We start from the raw sequence: 19,638 nt of genomic DNA on the forward strand, positions 1-19,638 counted from the left end.
CCTCCAACTTTCGTTATCATCTCACATTCCACATGTTAGGCTTCTGCTGTGCTCATACCAAGCCACTCCTAAATATTTTTAAAACAAATAAAAAGCAGTAGGTTTTCATGGGGAAGCACTTTAATTGTGACAGTACTGACTGAAAGACTTTATATTTTTCAAATATATAAAATAATTTTTCTGCTCAAGACACTGCAAGTACTACTTAATTCTTTCTTAAAAACATTACTCGTGTAAAATTAAGAAAATAAACAGAAAAAAAACCCAAATCAAATGAAAGGAGCCGTTTTTAAATCTGAGCTACCAGCTGAGCGGCTGGTAAGCAGCTGATCTGTTTCTGATGTGGAGCCAAACTGTCTGGGAGCAATTTGCATTCTTTTTACTCAGGGTATGACAATTTTTCAAATACATCAACCTCAAAGACAGATAGCAGTAACACTTTTTTTAAGCACAGGATTGTCACTGTTATCCAGACGTGGATCTTACATGTTGTATTTCTGGGTTCTGGCAGGCAAAACATCATCTTGGTCAGCACACCGAGACAAAGTAGGCTAAGGTGGGGATTGTTATACCAAGTAGCTTTGGTCTATAAATAAAGCTCCAAATTGACTTTTGGAAAGTGCGTTTTACAATGGGTTAGAGGTCCCACCCTGGCTAAATGAGCCCTGAGGAGTTAACACAAAAAGGCTTGTGAGTAGAATTAGATGTTAATAGCTTACCAAGGAAAACTGATATACCTTTTTTTACATTTTCTGTGCTTCATGCCTAATTCCCTTTGAATTGTTTCAAACAATTTTAGATTTATACCCATACTTTACAAATATTGAGTTGGGCCCCTTTTGCCCTCAGAACTTCCTGATTTCCTTGTGGCTGATATAACAATCAGAAATATTCCTCAAAGATTATGGTCAATTTTGACATAATACTATCTCACTTTTGCATCAGATTTGTTGACTGCACATTGGGGATGCAATCCTAAAATGGTTCTTTTGGATTAAGATGTGAAGTCTGTGGAGGCCATGGGAGTACAGAAATTTAACCAATTTGAATTGATTTGATCTTGTGATTTCATTCGGCTAGAATAGTTACTGGTGGTCATGATGATGCAACTTTTATGGTTTTTCAACCTGCTTTATTCTAATTTTGGTAAACTGCTGACTCATGTTTGAGTGTTGTCTCCTGCTGCTTTAGCCCATCTGCTTCAAGTCTGAGTGTCTTGTTTTTCAGAGGTGATATTCACACCTGATTGAGACGTTATTATTTCTCTGTTGCTTTACTATCATCCTTAACCAGTCTGCTCATTTATCTCTGACTTAAGAAAAAAATAAAAATATTTTCATCCATATAGCTGCAAGAAATAGGATGTTTTTCTCTTTCAAACTATGTTTTGGCTAATTTTCTGTTTGTGTTTGAAAAGGAATTGAACACATGTGCCTAATGAAGTGACTGTTGTATGTATATGCACATGTTCACCTTTACAAGTTTAATACATTTTTTGATAATGGTTTTTCTCTGTTTTAAACTGGGCATGTACAGCTTTTCAACAATATCCAGCAACAGATTTGAAATCAACTGAACTCAGGTCAACTCATTTGAACTAAAATGAATTGAACTAAAGATGATTAAATGCTAGTATTACTTTAGAAGTGAAGAACTAAAAACATATAAGCCAACTTCAGTGTACTGCAATTTGTAATTTGCACAACAATAAGGAAGAAAGTAATAATCAGGATTCAAACTTTCGATTTTTATCAATATTAAACCTCAGCTGAACAACTTTTTGACTACAGAAGAACTATAGTACTTGACTGCATTTATATGACACCAGATATTAGGTTTAATCTTGCACATAAAAACAAACCTTATCTCTATCACTGTTTTGGAATGTCTGCCTGAAACTAGTACTGATTGAAAAACCTGCTGAACAAAAGAGTCATAACACCAAATAAAAATAGTGAAGAATATTTGGTAACACTTTATTTGAAGGGGGTTGAATAAGACTGACATGACACTGTCATAAACACATGTCATGAACATGACATGTAAAAGGCACCATTATTCTAAAATAAAATTAATACTTATGTTTTTTTTTTTTTTTACATGTACAGTCATTCATCAAATATTTTCATAAAAGCAATAAAAACCAAAAGATTACAGCTGTATGTTGTCACAGCTTGTCAGCATTTAAAGGTTTTTTTTTTGTTGTTTTTTTTCCTGGAGGTTCTACATATATTATCCTCTTCCACCCCTTTACTTTCTGTCTCTGTGCCATGTCCCAACGTGCCAAGAAATAATGTCGACTCTTTCAACTGCTCCAAAGGTTTTCACATTTAGATGTGTAATTAGATGCAGTATTGTGTGCTGTAGCCAGCGGCACAAAATTTACCTGTGTTATATTAACAGAAATTCCAGCTCTTAGTCAGACAAGGAGAAAGCTGCAGATAATCTGCAAGAGGTATTTGTATGTTAACAATGCCAGAGTAATTTATAGGCCCCTTTAAGATTGTAGTTTCGTTTTGCAGACCACTTTCATCATTCCCATCATTCATGTTCACCTGCTAAAATCATGGGGCTCTGTGGACCTTTGGAGCACAAAGCTGTGGTTGTGAGACTGGGGAGAGGCTTGACATATCTGTCATCTCAGCACTATGCAGAAGATATCTTTCTGTACTCAGCTAAGCTCTCAGTCACAATCATCTCACTGTCTTGTCCATATACTTAAAATCCTTGCAAATTGTGCAGACACACCCTCCGTGGACCATGGATCTGCGGTGGAAGTGGTCTCCAGTTACAGGTACTTGGGTGTGCACCTGAGCAACAACCTCACCTGGGAGCAACATCACTTCCTGTCTGATTAGGAAGACACATCAGCGGCTCTACTTCAATCCTGAACCCTGGTTGTACTTCCTCAGGTGGCTGAAATGAGCTAGACTTGGCTGCTCAGTCGTCACCTTCTTTTGCAGAGGGGTAGTGGAGAACGTTCTGTACTCCAGCATCAATGTGCAGCGTGGGATCTGCTCTGCTCTGCAGTGCCTTTTGTTGGAGGGCTTCACAGAGGGCTGCTGGAGTCAATCTACCCACCACCATGGACACATAAACCCCTAGAAGAAGAAAAAGAGCCATCTGCATCATTAAGCACACACAGTTCTTACTCTGATCCACCATCCATTGTCTGCTCCTCCTCCTATGTCACCAATTTCCTGTTTTACTCCGTCAGCAGCCTTGTTAACAAGCCTGCAGTTATCTGCTTCAGCCAATGTGGAAATGATAAACAGATTGTTTATTTGGCTCAACGTAAAGGTTGCTTTCAGTAAAGGTTATTAATAAAATGGCTTTACAATGTGCTCTGAACCCTTCAGTTTACACTTAAAACTCCTACATAGGAGTTCCTGGAGTCCCGTGGGGGAAACAGGAAACAACACTTGGATGTGGAATAACTTTGGTACTCTCTAGTTTACATGACAAAGTATATTTTGTCTGAGTAATTTAGAACAGGACTGCAAGGACAGAGAGCTTCTGTAGGAATCTACAGAAAAGATAAATAGAAGAGTTTTTTTGTCCAGTTTAATTATTACAACTTACATCAGACAAAGATAACCTATAAATCTGGCCAGAAAAAAATAATCCCCATCTCCACCCCAAGGCACAGCTGGTTGTGCTCTCCTTGGCTGCAACCATTAACAAATATCAACCATTTGCAATAATTGGCAATAAGTTTTTTACATGATGATGTGATGAAATTTTGACTGACTCTTCTTTGCAGAATTGTTGCTTAGTATTTGGGCAGTTCTTCTGCAGTTTCACATAAGGTCATGCTAGTTTTTATACCCTTTTCCACCTAATGCATTAAATCATAATTTGAATATTTACTCAAGTTTGTCCAATGTAAACATTTATTTAATGATCTTTAAGTGTGATGAAAACGAGAAAACAAAAGGGAACAGGACAAATATGCTTCTATATGTTTCTATTGCACTTATGGCCTCTTAATTAACTTGTCAGTGGGTATCAGTCACACAAACTGGAGATTACACAGGACAGACAGCCATTGTTAGTAAAGCAACACTTGAAGAGGTTTCAATTACTTAAAAACCCTGTTACTTCAAATATTGCTTAGTTTTCTTAGATTTGATGTATTGATTGAATTTATTTTATTAATTTTAGCTCAGGCAATTTTACAATACTCTGTAAATGGGAACATTTAGCCTTTCTTGTATGTTAACCTTTGTCAGCTGAAGCAGGAAACTTCAGTTACTAAATACTGCCATCTTGTGGTGTAACAAAACAAAAACATAGCTTGTGCTGGTCATTTCTCCTGGCTTTTTCTTTGATGAATCTCAATAAAGTAACAAACCATTAAAAATGTAATTTATTTAATCTATTCAGTGAAAACAGTTAGATTCACATGTTATATAGATTCATTGCACAGACAAAAGTAAATTTCAGGCCTTGATTTCTGTTGATTTTGATGATCATGCCAAATGAAAACACAAAGTTCTGAAACTTAAATATTTCCTAAGACCAATCATTTTTTTATTACATGTATACTCCAACTAATTCCCATAAATATGCTTGGATAAAGCCATCTGTAAAATGGTCAGTTTCTTTAGCTCGCTGGAAGTTGTCAAAGACTGTCATGTCAGCAGACGTTGCAGTGACAGTGTCTGTCATGCAGTTGTTCAAACTATATATTTGATTTTAGAGCAGCTTTAGTAATCATTAAATCACTGTAACCCACTTCAGTGCTCTGTGCTTTTGTGCTATGCTTGTTGAAGGCTTTCCTTTATTTTAAAAAATAAAGGAAGTGCCTGACTTCAGAAATAAACACCAGAATAAATTTAGATTTGAGGAAGCATGACTGTGTGATAGACTTACATTGCAACAGTTTGATCAAAGTACGGTATCTTTAATCTCCAACACAAAATCAAGTTTTCATACCGAAAAATAATAAACAATTCTTAGTTTTATCTAATTAGTCTGTGTAAATTTAGCATATTCTCTTTTTTTAGCCACAGCATTTGAACATTTCACACTTAGCTCAATATTTGGCTCCACCTCCCCGCCCCCATCAGTCCCATGTGACTAAGTGACAGGGTGAGGCTCCGAGTGCACTTGTTTCTGTGGGTTCAACTTCTTTACAGAACCAGGAGGCCAGGGTTTTTACCGGTGGGAGAGGTTTTGTTCGCCCCAAACCATGGATTACCAGCAAAAACTGGCTGAAAAACTTACCATCCTCAATGAGAGGGGCAGTGGGGTGTTGATACGCATGAACTACATTAAGAAGGTAAGGGGAAGAAGAAAGTTTTAAAGGGTGTAAGGGATGAACAGCAAAAACAAGAAATAAGGAACTCCTTACATTTCCTGTAATTTGTGTTTTTAAATGAAATAAAGAAATTTAATCAAGCTTTTTATTAAAAGTTACACTGCAAAGTAATAAGACGAGTGATGACCTGCTGTTCTGACCTGAATCACAGCATCACTGTTATTTAGTGGTAGCTTATAAATGTTTATTTTCATTTTTAATTAGAGTGATTAACTAATGTTGCTTTAGCTACTATTGTTCATCTCTAAAACAATCAGGATGTACAAAGATTCTCATTGGCAGACGTTTTGTTTATTACACTGTCGCTGAGTAGACTCTCACGCATGTGTTTCAATAGTCATGGCAAAAACTGCAGAACTTCTTGAACCCACTCTGAGCTGACACCATGATCAGATTCCAACAAGGCAAATCAAGGTTAACTTTCTGCTGTTTCGAACGAATTTGTCCCTCTGGGCTCAAACTGTGGGCAGTACAGTTTGCAAACTGCAAGTGAGCTTCTTTCTCCAAAAAGGAAGTGCAAACAGGAAGTCAGTGGTGTCTGTCATCTGAAATTTCAGTTATTCTGAGCTGCAAGCGGTGACAACCAGACATTTGGTTGACACAAAGACAGAAAACAACAAAAAAACAAAACAAAGAAGACAGAAGTCAAATAATTCCAATATATATATATTTTTTTTTAGAAATGTAGAAGATTGTTGTTTTTAGCCCGTAGCTGATTTAAGAGGCCTACTTGTGAAAAAACAGTGAGGCCTGCTTGTGAAGTGCCTGGAGAAACACCATGTTTGATGTTCAATCTGGATTAATGTATTTGATGTTGATGGATATTTTTATGTACATCATTGATATTGACTGATTGGTACATGAACAGAAGGGGCAGCTGAATGTGCCACTGATAATGGTAGCAGCTAATGTGTTATTTTTCAGGTTTATTAAGTTGATGTCCCAATTGTTTGCTTCAACTCTCCTCCAATCTAATATTTTTTCGTGTCAATATATTACTTAATGATCTACGTATGTTTAGTCATTTTGCTAAAGATTTCTACATGTCAGTGAGAGGGTACTGACATGTTTTAACTTTTATCTAGAAGTTGCTTAAATCTAAAACATTCCTCAGTAATATTTTAACCACTTCCTATAATTGCAACTTTAATTATTTAATCATTTGTTTCCTTTTTTTTCCCCTTTCTCTAGCTATGTACAGATCCCAAGCTGCGTCCAGGCTTCCTCACAGATAAAGTGATGGAACCTGCAGTCAAGTACATCAATAAGAAATTCCCTAATATTGACTTCAGAGGAAACATTGTAAGCAGATTTTATTACCTCATGTGATATTATGTTTCCCTTCATTGACCTTTACACATCACCAGTAATTATTATTTTCAATATTACAGCAAAACCTGACCTGCATCCAGCGACAGAAATCTGAGGTATTAGCAGCCACAGCAAGCTTCTACGACTCCTTCCTGGATGTCATAGAGTTCAGGGTGATTATACTTTTTGTCATCTTCCTCCTGCTCAGTGACTCTTTTTTTCCCCATAAATAAAAACTGAATAACTTTGACATCACTTTGACTCTAATGAATGTTTCTTAAACAGAAAACTGTGACATAGTAAACAAGCTATATATCATTCTTTAGTTTCCAAATGTTCAAGAGGAAAAAAACAAAACAAAAAAAACTTTGATTCTCATTTTCTCACAAGTTGTTTATTAAATCATGTAAAGATATATTTATTTTATTTTTTTATCACAGGAAGATGCAAACAAGAATCTGAAAGAACTAAAACTAACCAGATTTAAGAATTAAACTTCTTAACTTCTTTGTTTAAGAAGCTGCAGTAACCACTTTTGGTCAGTAGATGGTGCAACTACTGAACTGGTTAGGTTACTTTACAGCAAGATGATTATAACAGAATATTGGAAAAATATTAGAGTTCGACTTATTTCCATTTGTCCGTCTGTCTCTCATGCATACAGTTGAGGTAAAAATCATTATCGTTATAAAAATAATTATCTCCTCACATTGATTTGAAACTTAAATTATTAAGTCAAATCTTCTGATGGATGTTTTGGCCTTGCGGAGAAACCATGAAAATGTGATGAGAGGTGAACAATAACAATGATGAGATTTATTCCTAATGCCAATAAACTATATCTCCCAGTTGTTTAGAATAAGAGCAATTGTTTTGAAATATTGCTTAAAACACTTACTTTATTATTGTCATTACTATTGTTAAAAAAAATAATAATAATAATTCTCTGTCTTCCTTTCAGGATCATGTTTATGAACTGCTGAACACCATTGATGCCTGCCAGTGCTTCTTTGATATTGTATGTACCTACAGAGTTGCTTTGTCAAAACCTTAAGACTTTAAACATTGCCTCTTGATGTTATAAAATATGTCAGCTGTGACGTATTTTAGTTTACTTTAGTGACCACTGTAGATCACTCTTTCATTTTACACCCTGTTTTATATCGTGTGCTTTCAACATTGTTGTGTGTAAGATCTCAAAAGCTAAGTTTTAAGGTAATGTGGAAAAAAAAATGAAGGGATGATTACATACTGCTTTTTTTTTTCTAATTTAGGCTTCCAACTTCGATTTCACCAAAAACTATCTGGACCTGTTAAGCACCTATGCATCTGTTATCATCTTGCTCTCTCGCATTGATGACAAAAAGGTCTTGGTGGGAATGTTCAACTGTGCTCATGAGATGACCAATGGCAGCAGGTGAGAAAATTGCAGAATGGATCTTATAATCACATCCTTGCCTCACTTCAAACATAAAAACATGGGTTGTCTGTTTCTTCAGGGATATTTTTTATACTTGAAGGTTGAAATAATTTAGATCTTAACCTTCACCTTAGTATTTATTGACCAAAACAAACCAGCAGTAGATTGTATTTGTAAGTCTGGCCTGTATTGGTCTTACTGAGGCATTTAACAAAAAATATCTCCATTAAAACTCAGTTGTGCCATTTACCTCGCTTAACTATAAATATTATGTACTTAATGTTTTAACTTAACAGTGTTCTTGTATAAGCTTCATGAATAACAAGGAGAAAGCGTTTTTATGTCAATAGCCTTTTAGATCATTAATTCAAACTGGATTTAAAAAAAAAAAAAAATCAGTAGCTGTATCTTGATCTCAAGACTTTAAATTGAGGGATGTGTTGCTACTTTGACCCTTTTGGTACCCACTTATCCCTGCTCAGGGTCACTAGTGTTTATCAGTTAAAGGATGGGACATGGAGTGTATCTTGGGAAGCTTGTCAATCTTGCAGGGAAACATACTGGAGATTTGCATGAGACATGATTGATGATTGATACACATATTAACACCTATGAGGCAGATCAGTAACCAGTTAATCAAAAATGCACGTTGTTTCACTGTTGGATGAAATCAGAGAACCTGGAGAGCATCTTCTGCAGGTGGCAACATGAAAACTTCTTGAAGGCAGCTATAATTAATTTAATTCATTTTCATCACTCAATATTACTGACTCAAAATCAGATTCTCAATGGCCTTATTACAATACATTTTTGACAACAAGGTGACATTTCAGCTGGCTTGGTATACTCAAGTTGTTTTTACACAACAAAGCAGAAGATTTCTTAAAGAAGGGATACCAACAGATATAGAAAGCTGTTTACACTTGACATGTAAGTCATATTTCATTTGAGAAAGTCCACACACACACGCACGCACGCACACACAGTTAAACCCTCTTTTACATGTCATGTTAAACAGTCTGTCTGTAAAATGTCCATCAGACTCTCATGTGAGAATTTTTTTCTATTTCTCTCCCGGGAATTTATTGCATTTCTGCTTGCCACGCTAAAATCCTGCAGCGATCCCTCATACCCACGGCTTGGACAGATGTTTGTGGAATATGACCATCCATGGAAGAAGCTGACTGAAGAGTTTGGCCCTCACACAAGGGTAAATTCAACTCACATTTATTGTTATTAGGCAATGCATAAAATTGTTCTTATTGCATAGTATACCTAATGTTTGCATTTTTTAAGTTTTTTTTCTCAAATTAGTCTTTCCTCTTTTGTCCCACCCCTAGTCTGTGACAGCAGCGTTGCTTTCACTAAAGACGGTCTACCCTCGGAGGAACCTGCCTGCAGAGCAATGGAGGAGCGCTCAGCTCCTCAGCTTACTCAGCACTCCAGCTTCCATGCTGGACCCGGCCTGCTGCGAAACTGTGAGTCCAACTTCCTGTTCCTGTTACTTCTGCTGATTACAACTGCAGTGACTTTACCAAAAATGGCTATATGCAAAGTTTTACTTGGTTGTCTGGAGAACTTACATATGGTTTTGTTTGCTTTGTTTGTCATTTCATTCATTTTCACAAGTATTTATAAATGTTAAATTCAAATATACCTGGTTTACCAAGAATTTTAATTTTGCAAAAAAAAAAAAAACGTTGTGCTTAAGTGGCATTTTCAAATATACACAATTATTTAGCAGAATTTAAAAGCAGTGAAAAATGTAAGCAATGTAAACTAGAGAACAAACTTTTGAAAGTGTTCTGCAAAAAGTAATAAAATTATGCAGGAGTAAATCAGGTCTCTTACATTAAAGCCAACATCAAATAGTTCCAATGAAACATGTGTCATGGCGAAAGATGGAGATGAGCACTAAATGCTGAGACATTGTGTTGATTTAAATTGAATTAAAAGAGAAAAAGCAACAAAAAAAAAATACAGAAGTTACAGGGAGTCCATGGAGCCAGAGAAGAACAAAAACACAAATCAAGGAATAAAAAGCCAACAGAGAAAACAGGACTGTCGTAGGAAATCACAGGAGGAACCGTAATAGCTAATGAGCTAACGGTTTGCAAAAAGGGAATATAGTTGGATGTTTAAAGAAAATATATAAATTTTGGAGTAGATAAAAAATAGAAAGAGTTGACAAAGACATTCAAAGGTTGAAAACTAGGAAATGGAAATCTTAGCCCAAGTCAAAGCTCAGACTTTGACGTCATTGATGTGTTGTGGGATATTAAAACATGGACCAGAAACTCCTCCAACATCTCACAGCTGAAAGAGGGGAGCGGGAAAACTTCCCACAGACCAACATCATAGCGGTAGATGGCTGCGAAAACCATTTCACTGCAGTTATTTTAGCCAAAGGGGGTAACAATAGCTGTCATGGGATAGGGTGTCCTAACTTTTTTTTGGTTAAGAAACATATGTCTTGTTTAATAAATAAGAGAAGGTTAATTGTTCGCATAAATGCAATTATGTAATTTTTTTCCCCAAAGACAGAAGGCATATGATTAGACATCAAGATCTAAACATTTCTTAATGAAGAACAGACTTTTTTTCAGTGGGGTGCCCTGAATTCGTTTGACAGATTGTATGGCAGCTTAATTTCTATTCATTTCTCTCAGATAAAGAATGTTAATGTGTGTCGGTGTCTAATGAACTGTCATCCCCACAGATGGCATGTGAATACCTGTCTATGGAAATAATGGAGCGCTGGATCATCAGTAAGTCATTCTTATTCTGAATGAAGCCTTTGTCTGAATTGCTAAAAAATAACACAACATAGACTTGATGCAGAATCAAATTACAAATTGAGATAAATAACTTCAAGAAGTTTGGGCCCGACTTACAGCTCCATTTTGTTTTAAAGTCAGCTGGATACAGCAAAAACATGTTCATTTAAACAGGTTTTCCTGAGATAGTTCATTATCTATTTAGACATCATCAGGTAAAATTTTATTTTTTAAAGCATTCAAAAATAATTTCAGCTTTCTATTATTTATCTTCTATCACAATAGATGTTGACAAATTTGGATTTAGCTTTGGTTAAGCTTATATAAAGAATTGAGACTATGAAGTGACTTGTAGAAAAATAATATTATCAAAAATATTTGATCACCATTCCTGATGTTTCTTCTTTAGTTGGTTTCCTGTTGTGCCACAGCAGTCTGAACACAAACCAGGCCTCCCTGGAGCTTTGGAAAATGGCTCTGCGGAGCGGCCTCTTCCTTAACCTCACCAGAGAAGAAGTCCTCAACATACACAAAGTCTCTGAGGACCTCTTTGATGGCATAAAAGGGTACACAGTCTTCACTGATGATCTTGATTCTCTTAATATCAACCCATAGATAGAATGTGTTCAGAATCTTCAATTTCAATTCTGCTTCTTAATTTTTGCTTTGATCACTGGCGCCACCAAGAGGACACACGACTTCATGCAGTTTTTTTCTTTTTTAAAATATAATTAAATCTAGAGTGGGAGAACAATAAATTAACTTTACAAAGTCACAATAGTTATTCAATTGTTTACTTTAGTTTGTTTCAGACATCTCTGGAAAATAAAAGTCTAAAAGAAACAGAACATATGTTAACAACATGCATTATCCACAAAGATTTGATTTCAATCACAACAACCATTCATCACTCCAGACCTTTACACATGGCAAACATTTTCATAAAACTTTTGCAAATACTGTCATTTTGGTGTGCCATCCCAAGAGATCCCCATCTGACTATCATTTGAAAACTTTACAGAAATTATTTTTGCTTTGATTGAATTGTTTTGGATTATTATTTTTATTTATTTATTTTTTTTTTTTTTTTTAGATTTTTTTCATATTTTTGGAGGAATAGTTTTACATCAGATCAGAAATGAATGGTAACATGATATGATGAACACTTTTTTAAAATGCTTGGGAAGCACAGAGGCCATATTTTTTTAATCATTCCTCCCACACTGACAGCTTCGGAACATCAACGGATTACATTTTGAGAATGAAGAAAATCAAAGTTGACAAGCAATTATAAAAGGTTCTCTACAAAGGAAAAGTGTGACGATGAACATGTTTTACAGATCACAGCCCAGTTACTGTCTTATTTCTGCGTTGAACATTTTATTGTATTGAAAATAAAGAGTATTGCTAGAGCTAAATTAAGCCAGGATTTAATCTAAGACGTGTGACATCTTCTAATCATCATCTTTTTTTCTTCTATAAACCATAAACTGTTTTTGACAGCTTTCCTCTTTCTTAATCAGATACAGCAAGCGCATTGCAGACATCAAGGAATGTCGTGAGCACGTTCTGGCCAACTGGTAAAAGAACATTCCCCCGTTTGTTTTTGAAACTATTCAGTACCATGTATTTAGGCTCAATGATTTGCTTTACTGTATGTTACCAGTGGAGCAATGCACAGAGAGCGGAGGCATTTTCTGAGAGTAGCACTGAAGGAACTGTTCAAAGTTCTTGAAGATGAACCTGGACTTCTTGGACCAAAGGTGGGAGTTGCATGAGAAGCTGGAGGACTAAAGTGTTTACTTTTCCTGATCCAGTTTCCATCCACAAAAAAAAGTTGACCTTTCCTAATATTATCATTTTGTTCTGCTCTTTGGACTAATCAAATCCCAAAGGCCCTATTTGTCATGATGGCTTTGTCATTTTCCCGTGACGAGGTCATGTGGCTCGTCAGACACTCAGAGAACATGCCAAAGATGAAGACGGTAGATGACTACAATGACAAGTAGGTGCCCAGGAAGTTAACTCTAGACTGCTGCAATTACATGCTGTTGTTGCCGTCATACAAGCGTGCAGATATCTGGCATCGATAAACTGAAGCTTTGTCTCACAAAAGGCGCCATTTCTGGATTAAATGAGGCGTAGCTAAACTATCTGTAAACCTCTTTTAATTATTTGATTTTTATGAACCCTTGGTGAGAACAGCATATAATTATCATTATCTCAAGTGATGAAGAAGAAGCTGAATGATGCCAAAATAGGTCTGAGTCCAATATGTTTTTTTTTTCTGTTTTTTTTCTTCTTTTCAGTCAGATGGCTGAGCTGCTGTATTTTATGGAAAAGTTGAGAGGACTGATGAAAAAGTACAACCATGTAGTCCAGCGTTACCATGTTCAATATCTTGCACAGTTTGATGCCTTGCTTCTCAATGACACCATACAGGTACAGAACGTTAACACCAGGTCCAGGCATGCTTTATAAATCTCCAGGCCAAAGCTGGGGAAAAGATAAGGATACTGAATGAGTCATCTAGTTGAATTACATCAGCAACATTAATGATGACTCTCTCTATTTTTTATTTTTTTTTGCTATTTCAGAACATGTACGTTTGTCCAGAGGAGGAGTCGGTTCTGATGAGCTCGTTTGTCTCAACCCTTTCTGCTCTTTCTATTAAACAAGGTAATACCCACAAAACATGGTATAAGAAGTGAAAATAACAGAAGAACTTTCTCTATTTATACCAACATTTTTTCTTTATATAGTGGGAAAATACTTAACTAATGTAACAGGCTGTATATCTACCATGTACCGTATTTTTCGGACTTTAAGCCTCTACTTTTTCCCCATGCTCTGAACTACGCCGCTTATAGCCGGTGCAGCTTTTCTGTAGATTTTTCTTCAACCACCAGGGGGTGCGTTAGCAGGAAGTGAATCATTGGAAGTCAAAATTGGAAATCAAAGAAGAAAGAGCAGATTTTCAAGCACATGCTAGCAGCAGGCACGACTGAGAAATGCTCTCAAACTCAAACCCCCACATCATGGAAACCACACGAAGAAGTTCATATGATGCCGCTTTTAAGTTGAAGGCTATCGATCTGGTAGTACAGATCGATAGCCGCTGCACGTAAGCTCGGCGTGAATGAATCCATGGTTCGGCGTTGGAGACGGAGTGCTGCGTCCTTACTAGCAGATTTGTTAAGGAAAATATTTATTGTGGGAAACAGAGCGGTGGAGATACCAGGGTGCGGCTTATATATGTACGTTTCCAGGTTTTTTTGTTTTGTTTTGTTTTTTTTTTTTACTTTTTAAACTTTGTGGGTGCGGCTTATGAGGTGCGCTCTATAGTCCGGAAAATACCGTATGTTAATATAATTATTTCCAAAAACCTAAAATTAAAAACAGTAGCACAGTATTTATTTAAGTACATTCCATCGGCTTTTACAATATCCTGGACCTGGGATGAATAAATTTACTTTAAAGGGAAACATATTATATTAATATTTAATTTAATTTGACCTGACAAGATTTTTCTCTCAAATTTAAGAAGTATGTTGAACCAGGAGTCAGAGGAATATTATCTAAATCAATAATGTTGCTGCTTGTAATGATACCTATTAAAACCATTCTCCCCCTTTGAAGTTGCACTCTTTTTTTGCTGTTACAAATCAAGCAGGATCAATAATAATAATTATAAATAAAAAAAAAACCTTTAATGAAACAGGGAAAACTGATTTCTACTAAAACAATAACAGTTAATTGTAAATAATTGACATAAGATAAGTGATTGCATGAACATTCACAAGCTACTTTAGAAAAGTGTGTTGTATGATGCATATATTTGAATGTATTTTTCTGCGCAGTGGACAACAAAGAGGAGTTTGATTTCAGAGGACTGCGAATGGACTGGCTAAGACTACAGGTTTCCTTTTTATGTGCTTTTTCACATGTATTTAAAAAAAAATAAAACTGAGAGTAAAGGTTACATTTTTCTAATAAGCATGGCTTGTAATTTGACTTCAGGCTTATACGAGTGTAAATAAAGCACCCCTTCCACTGAAAGACTATCCTGACATGGCTAAAGTGATGAACATGATCCAGTTTCACACCAGGATGGTGGACAGTGTGGAAGAAATGCTCTATGAAACCTCGGAGCTCTCCATATTGTGGTCAGTCTCTGCTCTATATTCTTCTGCTTTGAGTTTTCTTCCATATTCAAAGGGGATGTCTATTATTTTTTCCCCAGCTTCTATCCTCGTGTCTTTGAGAAGATGTTCACTCAGAGCAGTGAGGAGATGACCATGAAGCGGTACCTCATGTCCTTCCCTTCTGTCTGCTCTCACTTCAGTCAGTGTGGACACCCACTCTGCCCAGAAGAGGTCAGTATTCTGTCATCTGTTTGAAACTACATGCTTGACAACAGCTGGGACAATAAATTACACTTCATATGAAGGTTTATAAACTACCCCGACTCTAGTAAAAATTATTAAAACTAAAATACATATATTTGTTGTGAATTTTGTATTTTCAGTCAACTTTTTTTTACTTTTTTTTTCAGACAACATATCTGTGATGGATCATTAAATAGTGAGAAAAGTATTTATAGCCTTCTGTTTTTCCGAAACCAAACTTGTTTGTCTGTGTTTTTTCGTGCAGACAGAGATACTGGAGAAGCGAAGTCTGCGCCTGTGTGTGACCTTCTTGGAGCAGATAGCAAAGCAGACGGGCGGTGTTGTGTTGGAGATATGTGCTGAGCAGCGCAATCTCAATGACCAGGTGGAGTCCGAGTCTTTTTCAGCTTTCAGAAAACTAATTATTCAGAAGAGCGTGTTTCTGCCAAAGTCTACATCCACACATAATCGAACTAACCATAACTTGGCATGTGTGTGTTTAGCTGGAGGCAGAGAGCAAACCTGGGAATTTCCAAGCGGATAAGGGAATTTTGCTGTGTTCATTTTCTAATTCCCTGCGATGTTAAGATAGCACATATTCCCTTTTTTTTCCAGCAGTGTGAAAAAAAACAAGCTAAATGTTCTTTAGTATCAGGTTTAGTATCATGTGTGGATGTATTCCTCTACCTTATCTTTCCTTTTCTTTCTCCCTCTCTTTTCTCCTTCTTTTCCCATTTACATCATGAATAAGTTGCTGCCTAAGCACTGTGCCGAGTCCATCAGTGCTGCTCGCTACAGAAAGCAGAAGAAACCTTTGCCAAAGAAAGGAGAGGTTCAAAAAGAGAAACCAGGTGCTGAGAGCCTGAGAAAAGACCGGAGTGTGACCACCAAGTGAGCTTTTACTACATTTTCCTTCTAATAATAATTTTCCTGCCATTTTTCCACTGTGTGGCTCCTTAAAAAACATTATAACCTAGCAGAAATTTGAGGTGGTGGAGGTCTGATTTCCAGGAATGTACAGCATAATCAATCCAGTCAAAGAGATAAACTACTTCTGCAATACAAAGTTAGCTTGACGCAGTTTCACTTTCTAGAAAAGTTTTACCTTTATAAAAATAGAACTATAAACAAATTAGACACTGCTTACTTTTAAGGTTTAAATATATAAGTTAGTTAAGCTGAAGCCTTAAAGATGGCTCCAACTTTCTAATAACAAATAGAAGAGACAAAACGATCTCCTGGTTTTATAAAACAGATTTTGAGATGAGATTCCCTTTATAGAAGACAAACACATAAATCCAGTGATCTCACTAATGTACTAATCAAAGTACATTTCGATATTTACTCTTATTATTTAAAAAAGTAGTACTATGTTTCTCAGTTATTTAAATATTTGTTGCTAATGAAGAAGAGACAATACAGACAATTCAGTCTCTATTGATATTTGTTAAAATGTGAACTTTTTCTCCCAAATCCTTCTTTATAAACCTCTGAAACAGAATAGAATAGAGTAGAAAATTATTAAATGTCACATGTGGAAAATCTTTCTCTTCTTGAAGACGCACGTTGTCTGTGGCCAAACAATGCTAAAAAAAAGTTCAAAATATTATCATTACGATCATTTTAGATTTCAGAAAGAGATGATTGGCTTAAAACCCTTAAAAGCACTGATTTCTTTCTTCTTTTTTTTATTTTTTTATTTACTAATCTGCCAAACCAAAAGCTCCAAAATTAGCCAACTTCAGTGTTTAGTCACATTACTTCACAGTGAAAAATCAACCCCAGGACTCACCTACACCATACTGATTAGGCATGCCGATGTCTCTGAAAAGTTGTTTAGGGGGAAACAAATTTATAACTTTTACTTTAAAAAAGTGCTCAAGTCACAAACTGCTAATTTGCCAGAAAAACGCTTTTCGTGACACTTATGAGCATGAGATGTAAAATGGCTCAGTCATGAAGAATTAAACATTGCAATAAACTCCACCACCTTGTTTTGTTTAAGATGTGTTTTGACATTTTCAAAAGATTTGTTACTTCTTATGGTGTCATTTTGTTTCTGCTATTACCTAAAAGACATAACATGCTTTTAACTTTACAACCCTTCACGTTGATTTAGAAGAGGTTACCAGTTTATTAAAGTTAGAAAGAAAACCCCTCTGCCTGTTATATATAAATGTACTGTACTAATTTATTGGCAGTGTGTTTTATTTTACTGTTTTTATAGTTTGATCCCCTTTCTGTTTATATTTAACCACAACCTAAGGGAGAAATTTAAACCTGTTTTTTTTTTTCTCTCCCCTCTGCTCATTTGGAAAACATGCTCTCAGTTCTCTGTTTATTACCTTATTTGTGTGTGACAGAACATCAAAGCGGAAGTCATTGTTAAAATACTTCTCCTAACCTCCTTGAGAATTGAAATGTCCCCCCTGTGTCTCTCTGTCTCTTAGCATGGACAAGTTGCACATGATGCTGACAGAGCTGTGCTCCTCCTACAGTCTCAGCGCAGACATTATGGTCTTTGAACATGTTGTCGTTCCAACAGAGTTCCTCCTTTCCCATCTGGAGATGCGTCTGACAGAGTAAGACTAAAACCTAGGAGAGTAAAGTGACCTAATGAATCTTAAAAATGGTTATAATGTTCCGGAAGTAACATTCTGCTGAGAAGTGATATGTTGTCCACTGAGCTCCCTTATTTAAGTCTTCCACACAACGAAATGATCTTCAGTTTAAATAACTGTTGTAAGTATATACACAAAAAATGAAATATCTTGTGGTTCATAGCAGGATGTGACATGATGCCCTTAAACTATTAATCATGTTTCACATCACTCTTTTAAAACTATCATTTTTTTTATTTGTACTGTTTCTTTTCTTTCATTCATTTCCAAATAATCTGTCATTATGGGAAAATGCTTTTCCTCAGCACAGTGATGAAGTCTGATTTACTTTATAATTCCTTCATGTTAAGCTGTGTTGAACACACCTAAAAATCTAAGCAGAGATCCCTGATGTCATTTCTTGGCTCTTCCTGTTTAGGTTCTAGCCGTTTGTTTAAGCTTTTGGTCCCAGGGTGACTTCATGATTCCCTGAATATGTTCTGTTTTGTCTCTATGTCATAGTCGATGACTATCTTCTTTGTCACATCAAAGTTGATTCCCTTGAGTAGCAGCATTCTTCCAGTGAATGGTCTCTGTGGCTCAAGCTATAAATAAAATAAGCGAGAGAAAGTGAGAGAAAGCCAGGCCTTAACGAAGAAGTAAACTAATTTTCCTCAAGTAAAGCCCTGAAGCCCCAGACTCATTGACTTTCTCTGCCAAGCCACCATGGCTCGTTTAACCACTTTTAAGATCCCATCTGAGAACTGTCGGCATGCTGACAAGTGACAATGTTTAAACATGTTTCTCCAGAATCATCATCAAGATGACCAATTACAACCAGACCACCCAGGAGATAACACGTCCCTCTGACCTGCTGGCAGGGATAAAATCCTACACAGCCAGCATGCACGGCCTCGCAGGCTACATCAACGTGGACGTCACCCGGCTGGTGAAGAGTGTGCTGCTGCAGCAGACACAGCCGCTGGACTCCCACGGAGGACCCACAGTTACACACTACTACACAACGTGGTGGGTGTGCAGCTTCTTGCAAAACTGTTCATAACCCTTGGTAGTGCTATTTTACATCCATTAATAATATTTCAATTGGGTTTTATTTGACTGTTCAACACAAAGTAGCACATAAATGAAAGGGAAAGGATACATACTTTACAACGTTTTTTCGTAAAACGACAACTGAAAGGTGTGGCATGCACATTAATTGAGCCCCCTTTACTCACATACGTCTAAACAAAATCCATTGCATCACATAGCCTTAAGAAGACACCTGATTAGTAAAGTACAAGGTCTGATTGGATTTATTTCATCACAATATAAATCCTGGCCTGCCTATTGCCTTCCTATGCAATTCTGCTCTCCTCTCATTTCTTTCCGGTGCTCCGTCTGGGTTTTCTCCCAGTGAATTTCAACTGGGCCAATCATCGAACAAGAGAAATTTATGAAAGATAACGTGGATTTTACAATTGTAGTCTGCCTTTAGTTTTAGCAATGGCAGCAGAGGAAGTGAACAAAGCCTTTCAGTCCATGTTGGCCACGCTACTAAATACTGTATTAACATTAATATCTACCTCATTCTGCTCTGGATTCCTCTCCTTGAAGGGGTTGTTTACAGTGCAGGCAATTTCCGGTGAGCTTCACAATGTCCAACTGGCATATTATATACATAACCGCCACACAGTGTTGGAGGCTGTGAAGATGGGAAAAGACCCTAAACATTCAACCAGAACTTTAACGGAATGGTTTAAAGTTTAGATCAAAGCATATAGTCAAGTATTAGATTGACCCAATCAAAGGTCACATC

General features: G+C 36.4%; 1 protein-coding gene across 2 annotated transcripts in view; it reads left to right on the forward strand.

The window, feature by feature from the left end:
• The window catches only part of nckap1l (NCK associated protein 1 like), a 67,372-nt gene that overhangs the window by 37,143 nt on the left and 10,591 nt on the right, over nt 1-19,638 (forward strand). The window contains exons 1-21 of one of the 2 annotated variants that reach the window (XM_007549046.2): nt 5,099-5,284; nt 6,515-6,625; nt 6,715-6,807; nt 7,596-7,652; nt 7,909-8,051; nt 9,174-9,264; nt 9,395-9,532; nt 10,774-10,822; nt 11,241-11,397; nt 12,355-12,411; nt 12,498-12,594; nt 12,727-12,836; nt 13,141-13,273; nt 13,429-13,510; nt 14,692-14,750; nt 14,852-14,997; nt 15,075-15,207; nt 15,485-15,604; nt 15,971-16,110; nt 17,670-17,801; nt 18,630-18,848. The exons of the other annotated variant lie outside the window; for it this stretch is intronic. Of the exons in view, the coding sequence (XP_007549108.1) occupies nt 5,195-5,284; nt 6,515-6,625; nt 6,715-6,807; nt 7,596-7,652; nt 7,909-8,051; nt 9,174-9,264; nt 9,395-9,532; nt 10,774-10,822; nt 11,241-11,397; nt 12,355-12,411; nt 12,498-12,594; nt 12,727-12,836; nt 13,141-13,273; nt 13,429-13,510; nt 14,692-14,750; nt 14,852-14,997; nt 15,075-15,207; nt 15,485-15,604; nt 15,971-16,110; nt 17,670-17,801; nt 18,630-18,848 (2,357 nt within the window). The 5' untranslated portion in view covers nt 5,099-5,194. Of the gene's footprint in view, nt 1-5,098; nt 5,285-6,514; nt 6,626-6,714; nt 6,808-7,595; nt 7,653-7,908; nt 8,052-9,173; nt 9,265-9,394; nt 9,533-10,773; nt 10,823-11,240; nt 11,398-12,354; nt 12,412-12,497; nt 12,595-12,726; nt 12,837-13,140; nt 13,274-13,428; nt 13,511-14,691; nt 14,751-14,851; nt 14,998-15,074; nt 15,208-15,484; nt 15,605-15,970; nt 16,111-17,669; nt 17,802-18,629; nt 18,849-19,638 lie in introns of those variants that run through there. 2 annotated transcript variants of the gene reach the window in all.

Source organism: Poecilia formosa, unplaced genomic scaffold (assembly GCF_000485575.1).
Source record: "Poecilia formosa unplaced genomic scaffold, Poecilia_formosa-5.1.2 Scaffold2, whole genome shotgun sequence".
Lineage (NCBI taxonomy): Eukaryota > Metazoa > Chordata > Actinopteri > Cyprinodontiformes > Poeciliidae > Poecilia > Poecilia formosa.